At 38.8% G+C, this 18,159-nt stretch overlaps 6 protein-coding genes and 1 pseudogene across 7 annotated transcripts; 6 read left to right on the forward strand and 1 right to left on the reverse strand.

The window, feature by feature from the left end:
- Window positions 1-519: 519 nt before the first annotated feature.
- Window positions 520-6,209, forward strand: LOC104746420 (kinesin-like protein KIN-12F). Its single transcript, XM_087487668.1, has 17 exons — window positions 520-1,033; window positions 1,137-1,214; window positions 1,345-1,470; window positions 1,565-1,648; window positions 1,747-1,872; window positions 1,977-2,036; window positions 2,128-2,181; window positions 2,270-2,362; window positions 2,531-2,626; window positions 2,701-2,846; window positions 2,979-3,128; window positions 3,339-3,468; window positions 3,563-4,453; window positions 4,556-4,651; window positions 4,739-4,831; window positions 4,922-5,680; window positions 5,787-6,209. The coding sequence occupies exons 1-17, from the start codon at window positions 839-841 to the stop codon at window positions 5,967-5,969; spliced, it is 3,360 nt and encodes a 1,119-aa protein (XP_087343794.1). The 5' UTR covers window positions 520-838; the 3' UTR covers window positions 5,970-6,209.
- Window positions 6,210-6,483: 274 nt separating this feature from the next.
- Window positions 6,484-7,732, forward strand: LOC104748358 (uncharacterized). Its single transcript, XM_087486879.1, has 5 exons — window positions 6,484-6,614; window positions 6,712-6,787; window positions 6,878-7,047; window positions 7,145-7,220; window positions 7,313-7,732. Exons 1-5 carry the CDS (start codon window positions 6,597-6,599, stop codon window positions 7,648-7,650), a joined length of 678 nt encoding a protein of 225 aa, XP_087343005.1. The 5' UTR covers window positions 6,484-6,596; the 3' UTR covers window positions 7,651-7,732.
- Window positions 7,733-8,381: 649 nt separating this feature from the next.
- LOC104746421 (geranylgeranyl pyrophosphate synthase 10, mitochondrial-like) lies at window positions 8,382-9,452 on the forward strand. The gene is made up of 2 exons (XM_019236963.2): window positions 8,382-9,042; window positions 9,130-9,452. Exons 1-2 carry the CDS (start codon window positions 8,382-8,384, stop codon window positions 9,450-9,452), a joined length of 984 nt encoding a protein of 327 aa, XP_019092508.2.
- A 1,297-nt stretch (window positions 9,453-10,749) lies between these two features.
- LOC104746423 (geranylgeranyl pyrophosphate synthase 10, mitochondrial pseudogene) lies at window positions 10,750-11,962 on the forward strand (annotated as a pseudogene). Its single transcript, XR_015581774.1, has one exon. The product of XR_015581774.1 is annotated as a geranylgeranyl pyrophosphate synthase 10, mitochondrial pseudogene (transcript).
- Window positions 11,963-11,985: 23 nt separating this feature from the next.
- On the forward strand, window positions 11,986-13,690 carry LOC104746424 (uncharacterized). The gene has a single exon (XM_010467897.3). It carries the CDS (start codon window positions 12,107-12,109, stop codon window positions 13,541-13,543), a length of 1,437 nt encoding a protein of 478 aa, XP_010466199.2. The 5' UTR covers window positions 11,986-12,106; the 3' UTR covers window positions 13,544-13,690.
- Window positions 13,595-14,392, reverse strand: LOC104746425 (heavy metal-associated isoprenylated plant protein 47-like). The gene is made up of 2 exons (XM_087487670.1): window positions 14,113-14,392; window positions 13,595-14,013 (listed from the first exon to the last, which is right to left on the reverse strand). Exons 1-2 carry the CDS (start codon window positions 14,183-14,185, stop codon window positions 13,718-13,720), a joined length of 369 nt encoding a protein of 122 aa, XP_087343796.1. The 5' UTR covers window positions 14,186-14,392; the 3' UTR covers window positions 13,595-13,717.
- An 873-nt stretch (window positions 14,393-15,265) lies between these two features.
- Window positions 15,266-17,791, forward strand: LOC104765896 (pollen receptor-like kinase 4). Its single transcript, XM_010489685.2, is given in 5 exon segments — window positions 15,266-15,578; window positions 15,580-16,108; window positions 16,193-16,831; window positions 16,910-17,005; window positions 17,008-17,791. Coding segments are annotated over 5 exon segments (2,022 nt in total). The 5' UTR covers window positions 15,266-15,383; the 3' UTR covers window positions 17,571-17,791.
- The last annotated feature ends 368 nt before the right edge of the window (window positions 17,792-18,159 follow it).

Consider the following 18,159-nt stretch of genomic DNA (forward strand, 5'->3'; position numbering starts at 1 on the left):
AAACTCTTTACAAACCGCCAAACCAAATGTCGTTGAGATTTTATTTTCTTCATCAGTTGCTCTTCAGGACGAAGACCTTAAAAAGACCTAGTGGTGAAAGAGACATTAAAAAGTCAAATGCTGAGATTTTATTTTCTTCATCAGTCACTCTTTACTCAGTAATTTAAAATGTCAGTATTCTTAAGGTTCATCAGTTACTCTTGATCAGTAATTTAAAAAGACCTAGTCCCATGTGTCAAATGAAAACTAGAGCCATATGTCGTGAAAGAGAGAGAAAGAAGGTGGTTAGCTTAGTCACTTGGCTAATGCATGTATTCACATGAATCAGATTCCGGGTAGAATGAGCCATAGAGCCTGAGGACCCTTAAAAACACTTGTGTTGGATGAGAGAGTACTTTTGGATAATATATCAAAGTGACTAGCTTTGTAACTAAAACCAATCAAACTAGATTTACCAAAGCATGAATGAATACATGAAATTTTATAGAAATTAATGTCCCCCGGCCATTCAAAATCTTTGTAACTGCATCAACTATTATATCTCACCTAATAACCAATCATTTGTTTTTCTTTTTAAATATGATAAAAAAAAAAAAAAAAAAGGAAAGTATCCTACAACGGTCGAGTAAAGTAGATCCGAATTCCGAAGGAATAGATAATATCAAAGTTTGAATCTTTAATTTTAGTGAATTCAAACAAAAATTTATCATTACTTTTTTTCATTTCCCTCTCCTTCAAATTTTGAATCTTTCACTCGTCTCTCTCTCTCTCTCCCATTCTCTCTTTCTCTCACGATCGCTGGATCTCGCAAGCTGCTGTGACATTATTTTGGGTAGCTATGGCAGACAATCGCTTCACCGGAGCCTTACCCACTTCCTCTAAATGGAGTTTTCTACCCAAATCCGTATCCGCCCATTTGAACCCTAGATCCGACATCGAAAACTTCCCTCCTCACGACCCAAACATCCACACTCCGCGAAATCGATCCGTCTCTAAATCATTCAATCGCCGAGGTGAAGTTTCATCGTCTCGGGTAAGTGAATTGAATTGTGTGATTCTTTTCTATGTTTCCCCTAATGGGTTCGAGTCTTGTTGATTCTTCTCAGTTGATTGAATTTTGTGTGATTCCTTTTCAGAGAAAGGGAGTGTCGGCAGTGAAACTTCGAAATGAAGTGGAAGAAGAAGAAGAAGAAGCCTCGAATCCACATGTAAAGGTTGGTTCTTTCTAATTTTGGAGAATCCTTTTGCTCGGATTTAAGGAAATTAAGAGCCTTTTGCTTTTCTTTCCTTATAAAAAAATTGGGGGGGTTCTAAGTTCTAACTCAATTTTTGTATATCAAAAAGGTTGTGGTGAGGATTAAACCTACAAAGGAGTATTGCTGGAAAGTTAAAAAAGTTTCCAATGATTCCTATTCTGTTAGGGATCGCCAGTTTACATTTGATTCTGTTCTCGACTCTATTCTAAATCAGGTTCCACTCTCTTTCTCACACACACAAAAATCAGGAGCTGTCTTTTATTGTATTGTGTTTGTCTGACTTGTTTATTACTTGTTGTTGATGCCAGGATGATGTGTTTCAACTAGTAGGTGTTCCTTTGGTTCGGGATGCATTATCAGGTTACAACACTAGTGTGTTATCATATGGACAGGTATTGAATGATTGTTTTTTAGGAGCTACCTACTGAGACCAATTTGATCACCATACGAAGTTGTTGAAAATATTTCTCTTTTGTTGGATTCCTCTTAGAATGGAAGTGGCAAGACCTATACAATGTGGGGTCCTGCAGGTTCAATGCTTGAGGATCCATCTCCTAAAGGCGAGCAAGGACTCGCGCCTCGAATCTTTCAGATGCTGTTTTCTGAAATCCAGAGAGTAAGTTATGCTTCTTACTATATTTCCTAAAAGGTTTTGTTTGATTGTGAGAGTTAGGATTGGTTGGTTAATGAATGAGCGTCACCCTTTTCCCAATTGTGCAGGAGAAGATGAAGTCCGCAGGAAAAGAAGTGAACTATCAGTGCCGTTGTTCCTTTCTTGAGGTATTTTCCAAACCCATATGAAGGATTCTTTCTTTTGACAAAACATGCTTTTTGAATTTCCTGACTGAGTTTGTTCAATCGTTTCCTGCAGATATACAATGGACAAATCAGTGATTTGATCGATCAAACCCAGAGAAACCTTAAGGTTAGCTTCACTAGTATTCAGTTTTCTTCCCACTGCTAATCTTTGTTGAGTGTAATTTTTTATTATTATTTATTGTCTCATACGGCAGATAAAGGATGATACAAAGAATGGTATTTATGTCGAGAAGTTGACCGAGGAATATGTAGATAGCTACGAGGATGTTGCTCAAATACTTATGAAGGTATCATGCCAGCTTCATCTATTAAGTGTTCAAGGTTATGAATATTATGTATAGCGTTTCACTATATCTTGGAAACCGCTATTTGCTTCTGTTGATGAAGTAATCATTTCTCCACTGATTCCAACTCTATATCTCATGTTCCGGTGTACACTTTCTTCTGCTTTTCAGGGCCTTTCAAGCAGAAAAGTTGGAGCAACTAGCACAAGTTTTCAAAGTTCTCGATCACACGTCATATTTTCTTTCATTGTCGAGTCTTGGAATAAGGTATACTTATTTTTTTGACTATCTTTGCGTATTCCAATCTGATGAGCGAATGATCAAATACTATCTGCGCACAGGGAGCCTCATCAAGATGTTTCAATACTACCAGAACAAGCAGGATCAACCTTGTTGATCTTGCTGGAGTGGGAACAAATGTACGTGACGCTACTAAACATTGTGTGGAGGAAGAAAAGTTTTTGAAGAAGTCTCTGTCTGAGCTCGGGTATATCTTTATGAACTCCCTGTGTTACTTTCATAGGTCTCAACTAAGAAATCAGCATCCAAAATAGGGAACAAAAATTAAACCACTTCATTAGTGTTCTATTAACATTTTCATTCTTAACTATTGTTGCAGCCATGTTGTAAACGCTCTGGCGAAAAACGTTCACCCTGGAATATCCGATCGCAGTCTTCATAAAACCTCATGCTTGACGCATTTATTGCAAGAATCTCTTGGTGGAAATTCAAAACTCACTATCCTGTGCAACATTTTTCCGAGCGACAAGTATTTTTCTTCACCTTGTTATCACTAATTAGTTAAATCTAAAGATAATAGCCTGATGGTACCAAGTACTAAGATTCAATCAATACTATGATCTTGTGAACATTCAAATTAATGCTAAATATGCTGAAAGAATAAAGCTCAAAACACTTAAGCATCTTAATGACAGGATGCACACTAGATGTACTAATAGAGCTCGTTTGTGTAACACAGAGACACAAAAAGAACGATGAGCACTCTTAGATTTGGTGAGCGGGCTAAAGCCATGGGAAACAAGCCAATGATAAATGAGATCTCGGAAGAAGATGTGAATGATTTGAGTGACCAGATTCGTCTGCTAAAAGTAATACCCTCTTCCACCAACACCATTGCCTTTTTTATCTTTCGGTTTTCGAAGTTGGATGTCATTCAAATATCATTTACAACCAATTTTGCAGGAAGAACTGACAAGAGCCAAAGCCGATATTTGTCATTCTGTTGGGAGTAAAAACGATTATTTTGGAGCTAAGAATGCACGTGAAAGCTTGAATCAACTAAGAGTCAGTCTTAACCGCTCTTTGATGCTGCCAAAAATTGATAATGACGAGGAAGAGATAACAGTTGATGAAGATGATGTAAAGGAACTGCATCAGCAGATCAAGTCCTTGCGTGGTTCATTCAACCAGAAACTAAAGAAGCTCCCTGTCAGCAGAGAGTCAGTCAGCTCTTCGTTTGTAACAGCATTCGACGAATCAGAGCTTATGGACGATGATATGGACGATGATGAGATTTGTTCAGAAGCTGAAGATAAAGGTTCTGGTGAATCTTTGAAAGAACATGACGAAGACAGTGCAGATACAGTTAATAAATTAAAGACAAAGGAATTTGCATTCGAAAACCGCATTTCAGTCATTCCCTGCCGTCAATCCTTAATCTTGCAAGAACCAATCCAGTCAGAGTCACCTAAAATCAGAGACTCTTTAAGGAAGAGCATAGCTCTCTCTTCATCATGTCTCCGGAATCAGAATAGCCTGGCGCAGAGCATAAAGTCCACCTGTTTTGCAGAGAGCCAACATATCAGATCATCTTTACGCGGAAGCACGATATTCGCAGGTTCTACAGAGTCTCTAGCTGCAAGTCTGCGGAGAGGCTTGGATATTATTGACAATCCGCTAAACCCTGCATCAAACCGATGCTCAGTTTCTTTGTCTTCTGATAATTTGACCATGCAACCTCCTACAGAGATACTACAGGATGATAAATCTTTAACAGATGATCGACTACCTCTGTCGCCACTCTGTTCTTCCTGCAGAATTTGCAGCTCCAAATTATCAAGTGTAGTTGAGGGAGTAAGTATAACAAGTGATATAGCATAGAAAGTATGTTTTATAGATTTTAATTAAAATGACAGCTATCCTGAAGCTAACATTGTTGGATTCATTATGAATCAGGATGGATATCATATGGAGGGGGTTATTGAGAAGCAGCAAAAGCTTGAAAAATTGTGCATAGAGCAAGCAGCCAAGATTGAACAGCTAACGCGCCTGGTAACCCAATTTCTGTGTCTAATGTCTATTGAAAACTTGAATAACACATATGGTTAAGCAGTCTGGTTACTAAATTATCTTTTTCAGGTAGAGCAACACAAACTTCAAACTGAGGATGAAACAGAAGAACTTGTGGGAGCAAGTAATGGAGAACGACTTCCTTCTGCAAATGAAAACCAGGTTGGTACTTACTTCAGCTTACTCTGACCATATCTATAGTGGAAAAATATGAGAGATTGTAACATATATCCCAATTAAATGGTTCTGCAGCATCTCAGCTGTACTGATGTTGTTGAGAGTGGCCAAGCAGAAGTCATAACTGAAAAATATGACGTAAAACAAATCCCGGATGACGACTCCAAAAAGACAGACTTTGATATTGGCGAGAAGGAGGCATTACTCAAAGAAATTGAAGATCTGAAAGCCAAGTTGCAGACGCCTGTAACCATGTCCACTGACGAACTGAGGTCATCTCTGTTGGCTCGTTCATTTCAATTGCGTAACAAGACTTCTGAAAAAGATATAGAAGAAGAAAGACTCAAGTGCACAGAAATGGAAAGCGAGTGGATATCATTGACCGATGAACTCAGAATTGAGATTGAAACTCAACGTACGCGTGCAGATGAAGCTGAAGCACAGCTTAAACAAGAGAAACTATCTTCTGAGGAGTTAGAGGATGCACTTCGAAGATCTGTTCTAGGTCATGCCAGGTTTGTTGAACACTACACAGAGCTACAAGAGAAGTACAACGACTTAGGATCAAAGCATAAAGCAACAGTGGAATGGATAACAGAGTTGAAGAAGGCAGTAGCAAAGGCTGGAAAAAAGGGTTGCGGTTCTCGTTTCGCGAAGTCACTTGCTACTGAGCTCTCAGCTCTTAGAGTAGAAAGAGAACGAGAAAGGGATTTGTTGAAGAGAGAAAACGTAAGCCTCAAGATTCAACTAAGGAATACTGCTGAAGCTGTTCATACTGCTGGAGAAGTTCTTGTTAGACTCAGAGAAGCCGAACAATCAGCATCAGCTGCTGAGGTAACAAAACAAAGTTTTCAAATTCTAATTGATGAAAACCATGGTTTGTGAGTGTGACATTGTTTTCTGAGTTTTGGCCTCCCACTATGAACATATTTGGTTGTAGGAAAAGTTCAATGAAGCAGAAGAAGAAAACGAGAAGCTAAAGAAGAAAATGGAAAAGTTGAAGAGGAGACACAAGTTGGAAGTGGCAACAATAAAAAAGAATCTAAAGCAAAACACGTTACCAGAATCTGCATTGCAGCCACTAAATCAGAAGAGCTCAGCTATCGAGGACGAAGGAATGTAGAAACATATACCACAGTGCATAACTTGAAGACCCTTCTTGGATCTGATTGGTATATACACACACACCTTTGTTCTGCTTATTTTTCCACTTGGTGCTAATAATAGTATTCTGATGTCCTTTTTTTCACAAGGCAATTTGGTTTTGGCTTTTTCCCCGTTGAATTATTTGTTCCACTGTATTTGATTTGAATAATCTTGTTTGTGGCGTGCAGACTTGGTAATTCATTTTTTTATTTGTTCATCTTGCAAATCCAAAAGAAAATCTTATGAGATATAAGACTTTGATTGACGAGAATCCTCTTTTGCCAAATCGACGGTGGCTTACTTTTTGTTAAAATAAAATCCGCTTGGCTCACCAAAAAACAAAAAAAGAAAACTCACATGATATATGAGTGCCGTAGTGGTAAAGAAATTGGAAAGTTTTTGTGTATATGGAATATTTCTAGTTATGATTTTATATACGATTACTAAGCTAAAAGGCAATAAATCTCTACATTATGGAAACAAAAAAATATACGGACAAATAAAAGAGGAAACTAGAATCATAGAAGCTAATTCAAGCTCATCTAATCTAAGTTGTTCCAATTATCATCTAAGCATTACACAGCTCTAGAAGAAACTCAGAACGATGCAGGCTACTCCATTGGTAAGTAATTCTCTGTTTTAATACATCTTTTTCCAATAAATAATCTATATTTTTCTTGATCCTCCTCTAATATTTCCAGCGTAACTTTATGAAACAGACATGTGTTTTTGGTGTGAATATTGGACTCAAAGGTTATGAAAAGATGTTAAATAAAATCTACAAGGGCATTGGAGGTAATTAAAGAACTTTGAGCCTTGAAGATTTTCTTGTCAAATACACAAGACTAATTAAAACTGTGTTTGTCATTCTCTGAAACATGAAAGGTTTAAAGCTCGATGTGTCAGACTGGTTGGTATATCTACGGGGAGAAGTTGATCCTATCGTATTCATTAAGAAATTGTATGTAGCGAGAAGGTACGTTGAGCTTTTCCGAATTGATTATGGATATGAAGAGGATCCACAAGGAACCCGGAGACCAAATTCCCACTTCATGGTTTGTTATATTTCTCACAACTTCTTTCCTTTTTCACTGCTTCCAGTACTTATCAATGGTTTTAAATTTAACATTGTGTGTTTTTTGGCTTCTCTAGAGATGTCGCTTCGAGATAAACACATTAGAAATAAGTTGGTATAAGAAAATCATGGGAGCTTTGAAGACCATCCAAGGTTCAGTATTTTTCTCTAGCTAGATCATCAATTTTTGGACAAAAATGTTTTAGGTTTTTGTTTAGTTTTGATTCATGTGGGTTTGGTTTCAGGTGTATCTTTTACCTTAGACGCACAACCTGCAGCTATGGGATCTCCTCCGATGGCATACTTATGTGGGAACATTGAAATTGGAGTGCTCATGAAGATGCTCGTGAAGACAGGGATTGAACTGTCGGCAATGGAATATGGCGTCGAGTATAAAGATGCAAACTTAAACCCACCTCCACCTCCCAAGAAACTTGAGGCTCCTCCTGCAAACGGAACTGAGACACAGCCCGCAAAAGACACGGTGCCTCCTACACCTAAGGTTGATAGTACATCATTAACGGAGCACAAACAAGTCATATACAAGAAGCCTCGTGGTTTTAGACGGTTATTTTGTAAATAAAATCATGTCGTCATTAGAACCATATAGTATCATTGTTTTGGAGACCAAAGAAAGGATCTTAAAATAACACGTTTGAGGGCAATTATTTTTAATTTTGTAGATGATGTTTAATACGAAAGAAGAAAAAATAATGTTATCGTGCAAGCAGCCAGCTCACAACGTGACTCGACGTTTATTTATAACATATTCACTTTTGCTCGCTTGGCAATGAAATGAGTTTGTTATTATTTTTTGTTGTCTCGTTTGAGTGCAATTATTCTTAATTATATTTGTAGATAATGCTTGATTCGAAAGAAAGAAAAATAATGTTTTCATACATGTAACGATCACGTGTTAACTGTTATAGTAGTAATGCAAATGAAACTAACGATTTGTTTAGATTAGTTCTCAATTTAAGTCGATCGTCAATCACATGGGAGTAGTAAATGATAGTTCTGATTCTTTTTCTCGTATATAGAAACGTGATCATTGAGCAAAATTAAAGTGACGTATGTAGAACACATGTTATCTTGCAAGCAGCCAGCTTTCCAGACGTGACTCGACGCTATTGTGAAATCATATTACGTACAACTTAAAACAACAGATAGGCATGGTGGTTTAGCGTTGAGAATTTACTACTTAATAGGCGTACGATTAATTAATTTATTTTATTAAGTAAACCCTACATTCTCTCATTATAAATATACCAGCAGTCCAAGTTTTTTCCAAAAATCAAACCAAGATAGCCAAATATGGATACTCGAGAAGCTCTTGTTTACACTCTCATCTCCTTCTTCTTCTCTCTCCAACTCTTGTTCTGGAGATTCCGGCCACGTTACACTGAAGTTACGTCTACGTTGAGGCTGAACCGCCACCTTAACATCCGCGGCGCCCGTCTGACTTCTCCCAAGAGCTATAAGTTTGAGTTCATGTCTTATATGGCCAATAAGGCTAAGTCCGTCAATAAAGCACTAGAAGAGGCCGTTCCTTTCTGCGAGCCAGTACTCAAGATCCATGAGGCTATGAGGTATACGCTTCTCTCGGATGGCAAACGTGTAAGACCAATGCTTTGCTTAGCTGCATGCGAGCTCGTGGGTGGACATGAGTCAACCGCAATGGCCGCTGCATGTGGGGTTGAGATGCTCCACGCATCGTCTCTCATCCTAGACGACCTCCCTTGCATGGACGACGACAGCCTCCGCCGTGGGAAACCCACTAACCATATAGTCTTTGGAGAAGGTATAGCCATATTAGCTTCTGATGCGCTCATAGCTTTGGCTGTCCAAAAGGCCGCGACATCAACCTTAATGGACGTACCTCCAGAGAGGGTTCTCAGGGCCGTTCAGGAGATGGTGAAAGCAGTGGGGACGGAGGGGCTTGTTGCAGGTCAAGCGGCGGATTTGGCTGGAGAAGGTATGAGCTTTGATAATAACGAAGTGGGATTAGAGCATCTTGAGTTTATACATATTCATAAAACGGCAGCGTTGCTTGAAGCGGCAGCTGTCACGGGAGCTATAATGGGAGGTGGGTCGGATGAAGAAATAGAGAAGCTTAGGAGTTACGCAAGATGCATTGGGTTGATGTTTCAGGTGGTGGATGATGTGCTTGATGTGACCAAGTCATCGGAGGAGTTGGGAAAGACTGCAGGTAAAGATTTGATCGCCGGAAAGCTAACGTACCCAAGACTGATGGGAATGGAAAAATCGAGGGAATATGCAGAGAGATTGAACAGAGAAGCTCGGGAACATCTTCAAGGGTTTGATTTAGACAAGGTGGCTCCTTTGTTGTCTCTCGCTGATTACATTCTCAACAGACAAAACTGACACTATTGCTCAACAAAAGCTTAACAACCAAAATATGTGTCCAATGAAAAGTATAATAACAAGAATTCAAAATTTGGATACGTAAAAAAAATGCAATAAAACACACGAGACCCGTATACAAACTTAGGCCTCATATTCTACTTAATGGCTAACGGTCTTCACTTGTCCCTTTGGATGCAATCACTAAAGCAGGATATATTGGGGTTTCCATCAATTTGTATTTTGTACTATATATTTGGCATACAATAATTCTGAAAGCTCTATATGCACATGCTAAACTAGTTGAAACTATTGCTGCAAATGGATGCAAAAAATAAAAAAAAAATGGGTTGAACAAAACTGGATTGAATAATATTCAACTCATTCATCTCCAAAATTGTAATTGAACAAGTTGAAGATTTTTGCTGTAGAATTAGTTTATTTTTTCAATTTTTTGAGTTGAACGGGCTGAATAATTTTTTCCAACCTCCTTCAACCTTTACAATGCAAATAGTGAAAATTGGTTGAATAATTTTTTCAACCTGTTCAATCTCTTAAATTAAAAATAAAGAGAGAAATAATACAAATTACAGATTTTTCTTATTTTTGATTTGAGTTGTTGATGCTACTTTTTTTGTCAATGAACTTTCCAGTTTCGGAGATTGTTAATGAGAGATCTTGAGGGAACATGTGAATGTTAACCACTTCGAACTTATTATAACTGATTATATATTTGATTAGTACTTTATTATTTTTTTTTTGGTCAACTACAGTACTTTAGTAGTAACAATTAATGGATTAAGCTTTGTTTAATATTTTACTTAAATTCATGTTTGAATTACACTCCTTTATTGTTTTCCTCAATTATTCTATTACAACATAAATATCAAACGGAATTAAAAATATTTTGTCTTTTGCGTTTTGAATAATTGCATACAATAATTGCTAAGAAAACAGAGAGAAAATTAGTCTTTTTTTGATTAAAGCTCACATGTTAAGTAGTAAATGCAACGGTAATTATATGCATTTACATACTAGCTAGCGAAACATGAGAGTAGTTAATGACATTTTTGTTTTTCCCTTATAATAATGTTAGCGTGCTAGCCAACAGTTTTGTAAACGCTCCCAACGTGCCCCGGCGCTATGAATCCATATATGATCCATATGATAATATACAACTTACAACGAGAGTAAGCTGTTTTCATTGTGTTTTACGTAATTCAGTTGCTTCAAAAATCAATAACTGTGATTTATTGACTAATTTAGTAAGCTCGTCCACTATAAATATGGTATCAACATTGCGATTAAGAACGAACAAACCAAAGCCAAAGATGGAAAATAAAGAAGCACTTGTTTACACTTTCATCTCCATCTTCATCTCTCTTCACTTCTTGTTTTGGAGATTTATAAGGCCGCGTTTCAATGTCGGCCAGACCCGCCACCTTGATCTGCCAAGCCACACCCCGATTGTTGAAGGCTATGAATCTGAAAAGTTCTTGTCGTACATGATCCGTAAATCTAAGCTTGTCAATCAGGCACTAGACGAGGCTGTTCCACTCTGCCAGCCGCCAGTAATGAAGATCCGTGAGGCCATGAGGTACACGCTATTCTCGGGCGGGAAACGCATAAGGCCAATGCTTTGTCTGGCTGCATGCGAGCTCGTGGGTGGGAAAGAGTCAACCGCAATGCCTGCCGCATGTGCGATTGAGATGATCCATGCTTCATCACTCATCCAAGACGATCTACCTTGTATGGACGATGACAGCCTCCGCCGCGGAAAACCCACAAATCATAAAGTCTTTGGCGAAAATATTGCCATCTTGGCAGTTGATGCGTTCATAGCTTTGGCCATAAAGCACACTGTGGAATCCACCTCTTTGGATGTTCATCCAAGGAGAGTTCTCCGAGCCGTTCTAGAGATGGCGAAAGGCATTGGAACGGAAGGGCTCGTTGCGGGTCAAGCGGCGGATTTGGCTGGAGAAGGAATGAGCTTCGATAATAATGAAGTGGGATTACAACATCTTGAGTTTATACATATACATAAAACGGCGGCGTTGCTTGAAGCGGCAGCTGTTATGGGAGGTATAGTGGGAGGTGGGTCAGATGAAGAAATCGAAAGCCTTAGGAGTTACGCAAGATGCGTTGGGTTGATGTTTCAGGTGGTGGATGATGTGCTTGATGTGACCAAGTCATCGGAAGAGCTAGGGAAAACCGCCGGTAAAGATTTGATCTCAGAAAAGCTAACGTATCCCAAGTTGATGGGAGTGGAGAAGTCGAGAGAATATGCTGACAAGCTGAACAGAGAAGCTCGGGAACATCTTAAAATGTTTGATTCAGACAAGGCAACTCCATTGCTGTTTCTTGCTGATTACGTTGTCAATAGACAAAACTGACGTGTGTTAAAACTCCTTTATTTATTGTTTCCTATTACAGCATCGATGTAACCTAATAAACCGAGAAAACCAAATTAGTTCATGTAAACTATTCAAATTTAATTTGGTTAAAGATAACCGAAATAAGTCGTCTTCTTCGAATGCAATGCAGTAGTAACTAGTAAGTGTCAAACACTGACGTGGCAAGTTTCAATCTTTTGCTCTGTTATGTGAAATCTCATTATCTCCATATCATGCTCTCTTGCTATTCTTAGGTTTTTGGTAATCTACTAATCTCCAGAAATGGGTTCTTCTTCAGAAACGGAAAGCGAAAGCAGAGGTTTTCAAAACCCAGATTGGGAAACAGAGTTTAATCGATTCGAGGATTCGATTTCGTCTGGTTCGGCTCCAATTCGAGTAAGATCCATTATAAAGTTATCAGATTTAGCGACTCGAGTACCCGAGAGTTATATATCCCGAGCAATTCCGATCCTCGCCGGTCTTCTTCGTGTCTCCGATGATCCAAATCGTTCCGTTCAAGCTGCCGCCGCGCATTGCTTGAAACGTATCGCATGTCACGGCGGTGAAGATGGCGGGTTTGCGGTTACGATGGGGAGGTGTGGTGCGATTGCTAGCTTGTTAGGGTTGTTACTTGAGAAGAATAGTGATTATAATGATAATGTGTTCCGGAGGATTTGGGTGAAGTGTTTGTGGAGTTTAGTTACTTTTGGATCTTCGATTCGAGTTGGTTTGGCTAGGTTAGGTGGTTTAGAGATTGTGATTCGTGAGTTGAATAATTGGGAAGATGATGGGAGTAGATGGTATTTGTTAGAGATCCTTAGTGCTTTGACAACGATACGTGAGAGCAGACGTGTTCTTGTTCATTCAGGAGGGCTTAAGTTTCTTGTTGAAGCTGCTAAAGTTGGGAACTTGGCGTCCCGAGAGAGAGCTTGTCATGCTATCGGCTTGATAGGTGTTACTAGACGAGCTCGGCGAATGTTGGTTGAAGCAGGAGTGATTCAAGCACTTGTGGATCTATATCGAGATGGGGATAATAAGGCAAAGCTTTTAGCTGGTAATGCCTTAGGTATCATATCTGCTCAGACCGAGTACATTAGGCCTGTTACTGAAGCTGGTTCCATTCCTTTGTACGTTGAGCTTCTCTCAGGACAAGATCCGTTGGGGAAAGATATTGCAGAGGATGTGTTCTGTATATTAGCTGTAGCTGAGGGTAATGCTGTTTTGATAGCGGAACAACTTGTGAGGATCTTGAGAGAAGGTGATAACGAAGCCAAGTTGGCGGCTTCTGATGTGTTATGGGATCTTGCGGGTTATAGGCATTCTGTATCTGTTATTAGAGAGTCTGGAGCAATTCCTTTGCTGATCGAGCTTTTGAGAGATGGATCCCTTGAGTTCAGAGAGAGGATTTCTGGAGCTATCTCTCAGTTGAGTTATAATGAGAATGACCGTGAGGCCTTTTCTGATTCCGGTATGATACCGATTCTGATTGAATGGTTGGGTGATGAGTCGGAAGAGCTCAGGGATAACGCAGCTGAGGCACTTATTAATTTCTCTGAAGACCAAGATCATTATGCTAGAGTGCGTGAGGCAATAAGTCATCCTGTGTTTCAGAGTATGCAGAGCAGACTTGCTAGAATCAGAGCTTCCCATGAACTAATGGCTCGGTCAATGCGAAGGGTCACACTCGAACATCTTGCCCGGGATCCAGATCGTCTCTGATCCAGCTTTCCATCTGTTTTGATGTATGTTTATAATCTGACTTGGAAAAAAAGGACTCAAATGTTGTTTGATTTGCAATTTTGTTTTTGATACGTTTGTATACACATGTACTAATAAAAGTCTAAAAGATATCAACTTTTGAACGGATTTGGAATCTTCATCTTCAGTCTTCTTTTATATGATTCTGCATCCAGTGGTTGGACCATAAGAGTCGTACACTACTCTATAAATCTCAGACCTAGGCTGCTCGTTGTGAACCACAGGACATTGAGCGATGCAGCAATGCGGTGTAACGGACTTTTCATCGACTTGTGGCTTCTTCTTCTCCGGCTTTACTTCTTCAAGAGTCTCTAAAGTAGCAAAACATGCTTTCTTCCTCAACTCAATTACCAAACGAGCCGCATCCACATCATTACCAACCACCACAAGCTTGTCATCAAATTCTCCTTCCACAGCCACTGAGGTTACACCTGCGATTCCAAGATACAATTGTATAAAAGTTTCAACTTTTCAACCATTAGAAAACCAAACACTCTCGGTTTAAAACTTTGAATCTGTTTGACACTTACCTTTTGCAACTACAGCTGCTTTCATTGCTTTCTTCCTGCATTTGTCACTGTTCTCTGACAACTTGATACGCATCTTTTGCTGCAAAGATGCTCCAACAAAACCAACCACAAAAACCCATGAGTGAAGAGAAGAAACAGATCAAGAACCAAAACATCCATGATTATCGAAATAAAATGAAGAGACTTTAAGGAACAACAAAAGTTAGCACCTTCATTGTCCTGACGAAGCTTTGTCTCTCTCTAAAGGGTTTGTTTTTAAAAAGGATCCAAGCCAAACTTCCTGAGAGAGAGAGAGAGAGAGAGAGAGAGAGAGAGAGAGAGAGAGAGAGTACTACGTTCATGAATTCTACACACTGAGTTTCAAAGACAAAATCGCCTTTTTACCAAAAAAAAAAAAAGACAAAATCGCCTGAGAAAGAGAGAGAGAGTACTTGTTTACGAAGCTTCTTAACCGAATCAGACACCAACTCTTCGAATTTGCTTCACAGGGATTCCAATTTCTTGTCTGTGTTGTTCGGTCCTTTGATTCAACCCAAGAAGAAGAAGAAACAAATGGGAAGAGAAGAATAAAACGAGAGAAACAGGTAAGTAGTTCTCTCTTTAGTTCTCTGAATGAGTTGGGAAAAAAAACACTGATACATGCTTTTTAACTTGATCCACAAGGTCGCCATATCCCTGACAGATTTGCCAATGGTTCAGTGTTTAATTACCACTATGCCATTGGGGTTTTGACTTCTTTGAAAAAATGTCCCAATGCTGTCGCCACATAACACACATTACGTCAATATCATTACTAAAGTAGTAATACTTGAATTTAGCTATATGTATATATATTTTGTAATAGAATTAATGCATCTTAATACATATTTAGGGTTATCATCATCTCTAGTATCATCATCATATTTAATGAAAAGAAATTGGAAGCAAATGAAATGACAAAGCACAACAACAACAAGGATAGTATAACTAAAAACAAAACAAAAAAACGAATGGTCTCCCTAAGATATCTCTAAAAATCTAAATAATCTTTAGACAACACACATAGGCAAACAAAATCAAGTCTTGCAAAATTGGCAAACTTGGGTTTTGTCTATTCTTGGTGGGTTTTGTTCCCTCTCTTCTGTTCATACGTTTTTTCTTTTCTTTTGTTTGCAAGACAGGAGAGACTAGAGAGAGAGAAGGAAAATTTCTTTTGGATCAACAAAAAAAAAAAAAAAAAGAGAGTAGAATTCTTCTTGAAGAATCGATCTATATAGCGTGTGTTGGCTGCAATGCTAACTTGGGAGAACCCGGTTAGGCTTGCAAGCAACACCGCCTCAACGAAAAAGCTAGCCTTCATTACCTTCCTCTTCATTGTATTATGTCAAGTCATAATGGTCATGTCTCAGCCCCAGGCGAAGGTTGTTCCGCTGCCAGGTTCAGACGCAGATTGCCTCTTGAGGTTCAAAGACACTTTAGTAAATGCTTTCGGTCATTAGCAGTTGGGATCCTTCTGTCGCCCCGTGTAAGCGAAACTCAGCGAATTGGTTCGGCGTTCTTTGTTTTGCCGGTAATGTTTGGGGCATACAACTCGAAGGAATGGGGTTAACCGGGAAGCTTGACCTTGAACCATTATCTCCAATCAAGAATCTACGAACCTTAAGCTTCATGAACAACGATCTCAACGGTACAATGCCATCTGTCAAGAAGTTTGGTGCGTTGAAGTCATTGTACTTGTCCAACAACCGGTTTACAGGGGAGATACCTGCGGATACGTTTGATGGCATGCATCATTTGAAGAAGGTTATATTGGCAAACAACGCGTTTCGAGGGAAGATCCCTTCTTCTTTAGCTTCTTTGCCGATGCTTTTAGAGGTGAGGCTAAATGGGAATCAGTTTCAAGGGCAAGTACCTGATTTTAAACAGAAGGACCTTAAGTTGGTTAGCTTCGAAAACAATGACCTCGAGGGACCTATACCCGAAAGCCTTCGCAGCATGGATCGTGGATCCTTTGCAGGTAACCAAACCAACAGTTCAATATCTGTAAATAATGTTTGGTAACTATAAACGTTCTTATGTAAAAACATAATCTTTCTTGCAGGGAACAAAAACTTGTGTGGTCCTCCACTAAGCTCATGCTCGGGGACGTCTCCGAATCTCCCTTTTAGTCCCATGGAGAAGAACAAATACCAATCTTTCTTCACGGCTTCAATTGTTTTGATTGTCATTGGGATAATACTAATGATCATATCGCTTGTGGTCTGTGTCCTTCATACCAGAAGACGCAAGTGTTTGTCGGCTTATCCATCCGCGGGTCAGGACAGGACAGAGAAATACAATTACGATCAATCCGCGGACAAGGAGAATGCCGTGGAGTCTGTATCGAGTTACACTAGTAGGAGAGGAGCGGTACCGGATCAGAGCAAACTCTTGTTTTTGCAAGATGACATTAAAAGATTTGACCTTCAAGATCTTCTTAGAGCCTCTGCTGAAGTTCTTGGGAGCGGTAGCTTTGGTGCTTCTTATAAAACTGGGATACATAGCGGACAGACGATGGTCGTGAAGAGGTATAAGCATATGAACAATGTCGGAAAAGAGGAGTTTCATGAGCATTTGAGACGGTTAGGGAGATTGAACCATCCAAATCTGTTGCCTATTGTGGCTTACTATTACCGTAGAGAAGAGAAGCTCTTGATAGCTGAGTTCATGCCAAATCTTAGCTTGGCAAGCCATCTTCACGGTATGTAACACTCAAAATTTTTGTTGTCGATAAGAATTGGAACTTAATCAGTTTTGACGCAAAAATGCTCTGTTTCAGCGAATCGTTCTTTGGATCAACCTGGATTGGATTGGCCAACAAGGAAAAAGATCATACAAGGAGTGGCTAAGGGTTTAGGTTACTTGTTCAAAGAGCTACAACCCTAACAATCCCTCACGGTCATCTCAAGTCATCGAACGTTGTATTGGACGAATCATTTGAGCCTCGCTTAACAGATTACGCGCTAAGACCAGTGATGAACTCAGAGCAGTCTCACAATCTAATGATCGCTTATAAATCGCCAGAGTACACAATAAAAGGACATTTAACAAAGAAGACAGATGTTTGGTGCCTTGGGGTTTTGATCTTGGAGCTTTTAACAGGTAAGTTTCCAGAGAATTACCTAAGCCAAGGGTACGATGCAAACATGAGCCTGGTGACTTGGGTGAGTAACATGGTTAAGGAGAAGAAAACGGGTGACGTGTTTGACAAGGAAATGTTTGGGAAGAAGAATTGCAAAGCAGAGATGCTAAACCTTTTGAAGATAGGGTTGAGTTGTTGCGAAGAAGATGAAGAAAGGAGGATAGAGATGATGGATGCAGTGGAGAAGATAGAGAGGTTAAAGGAAGGAGGAGAGTTTGATAATGATTTCGCATCCAATAACGTCTTTGCTTCTCGGTTAGTAGACGACGATGAATTTGCTTTCGCCACGAATCGATGATGAGTTGATTGAAAAGTTAAAAACAATTTGTTGTAATCTTGATGCAAAAGAAAAGGATTGATTAATTTTTTTTTGTTTTTTGTTCATTGTTATGTAACTTCTCCAGCTTTCTAAAGTCTGTGTAATTTGTAAATCCTTTTTGCTGAGTTTTGAAAGTTTACTCCTTTTCAATCGCAAAAGGTGGTAAACACATTCGTAATAGCCATCACTTGAGATCCAAATTTGAATGCAACCAATCAAAGCCTATATATAACCAAATTTTAAAAACTTATAAATCATCTCAACATAATTGAGACATATTTCCTATTATAATAACAAAAATTAGATTATTTTATTATATAAACCTTAATTTTCAAAGTTAATAATTCATATAATCGCGACATGTGTATATCGATAATATTTTGACATATGTGAAAAGAAAATTTTATTTAATAATTATATGAAAATTAAATTCCTAAAAATAAAAAGATTACAATTAATATTTTTGAAAGTATATAAAACCAAAAGTAGTTTATTATATCATTAATTTTATTATGTAAGTTATCTATTAAATTATAGGAAAATATGTGCAATTAGTAAGCAAAATATT

This window comes from Camelina sativa, chromosome 15 (genome assembly GCF_030686135.1).
Source record: "Camelina sativa cultivar CO46 ecotype springtype chromosome 15, ASM3068613v1".
Lineage (NCBI taxonomy): Eukaryota > Viridiplantae > Streptophyta > Magnoliopsida > Brassicales > Brassicaceae > Camelina > Camelina sativa.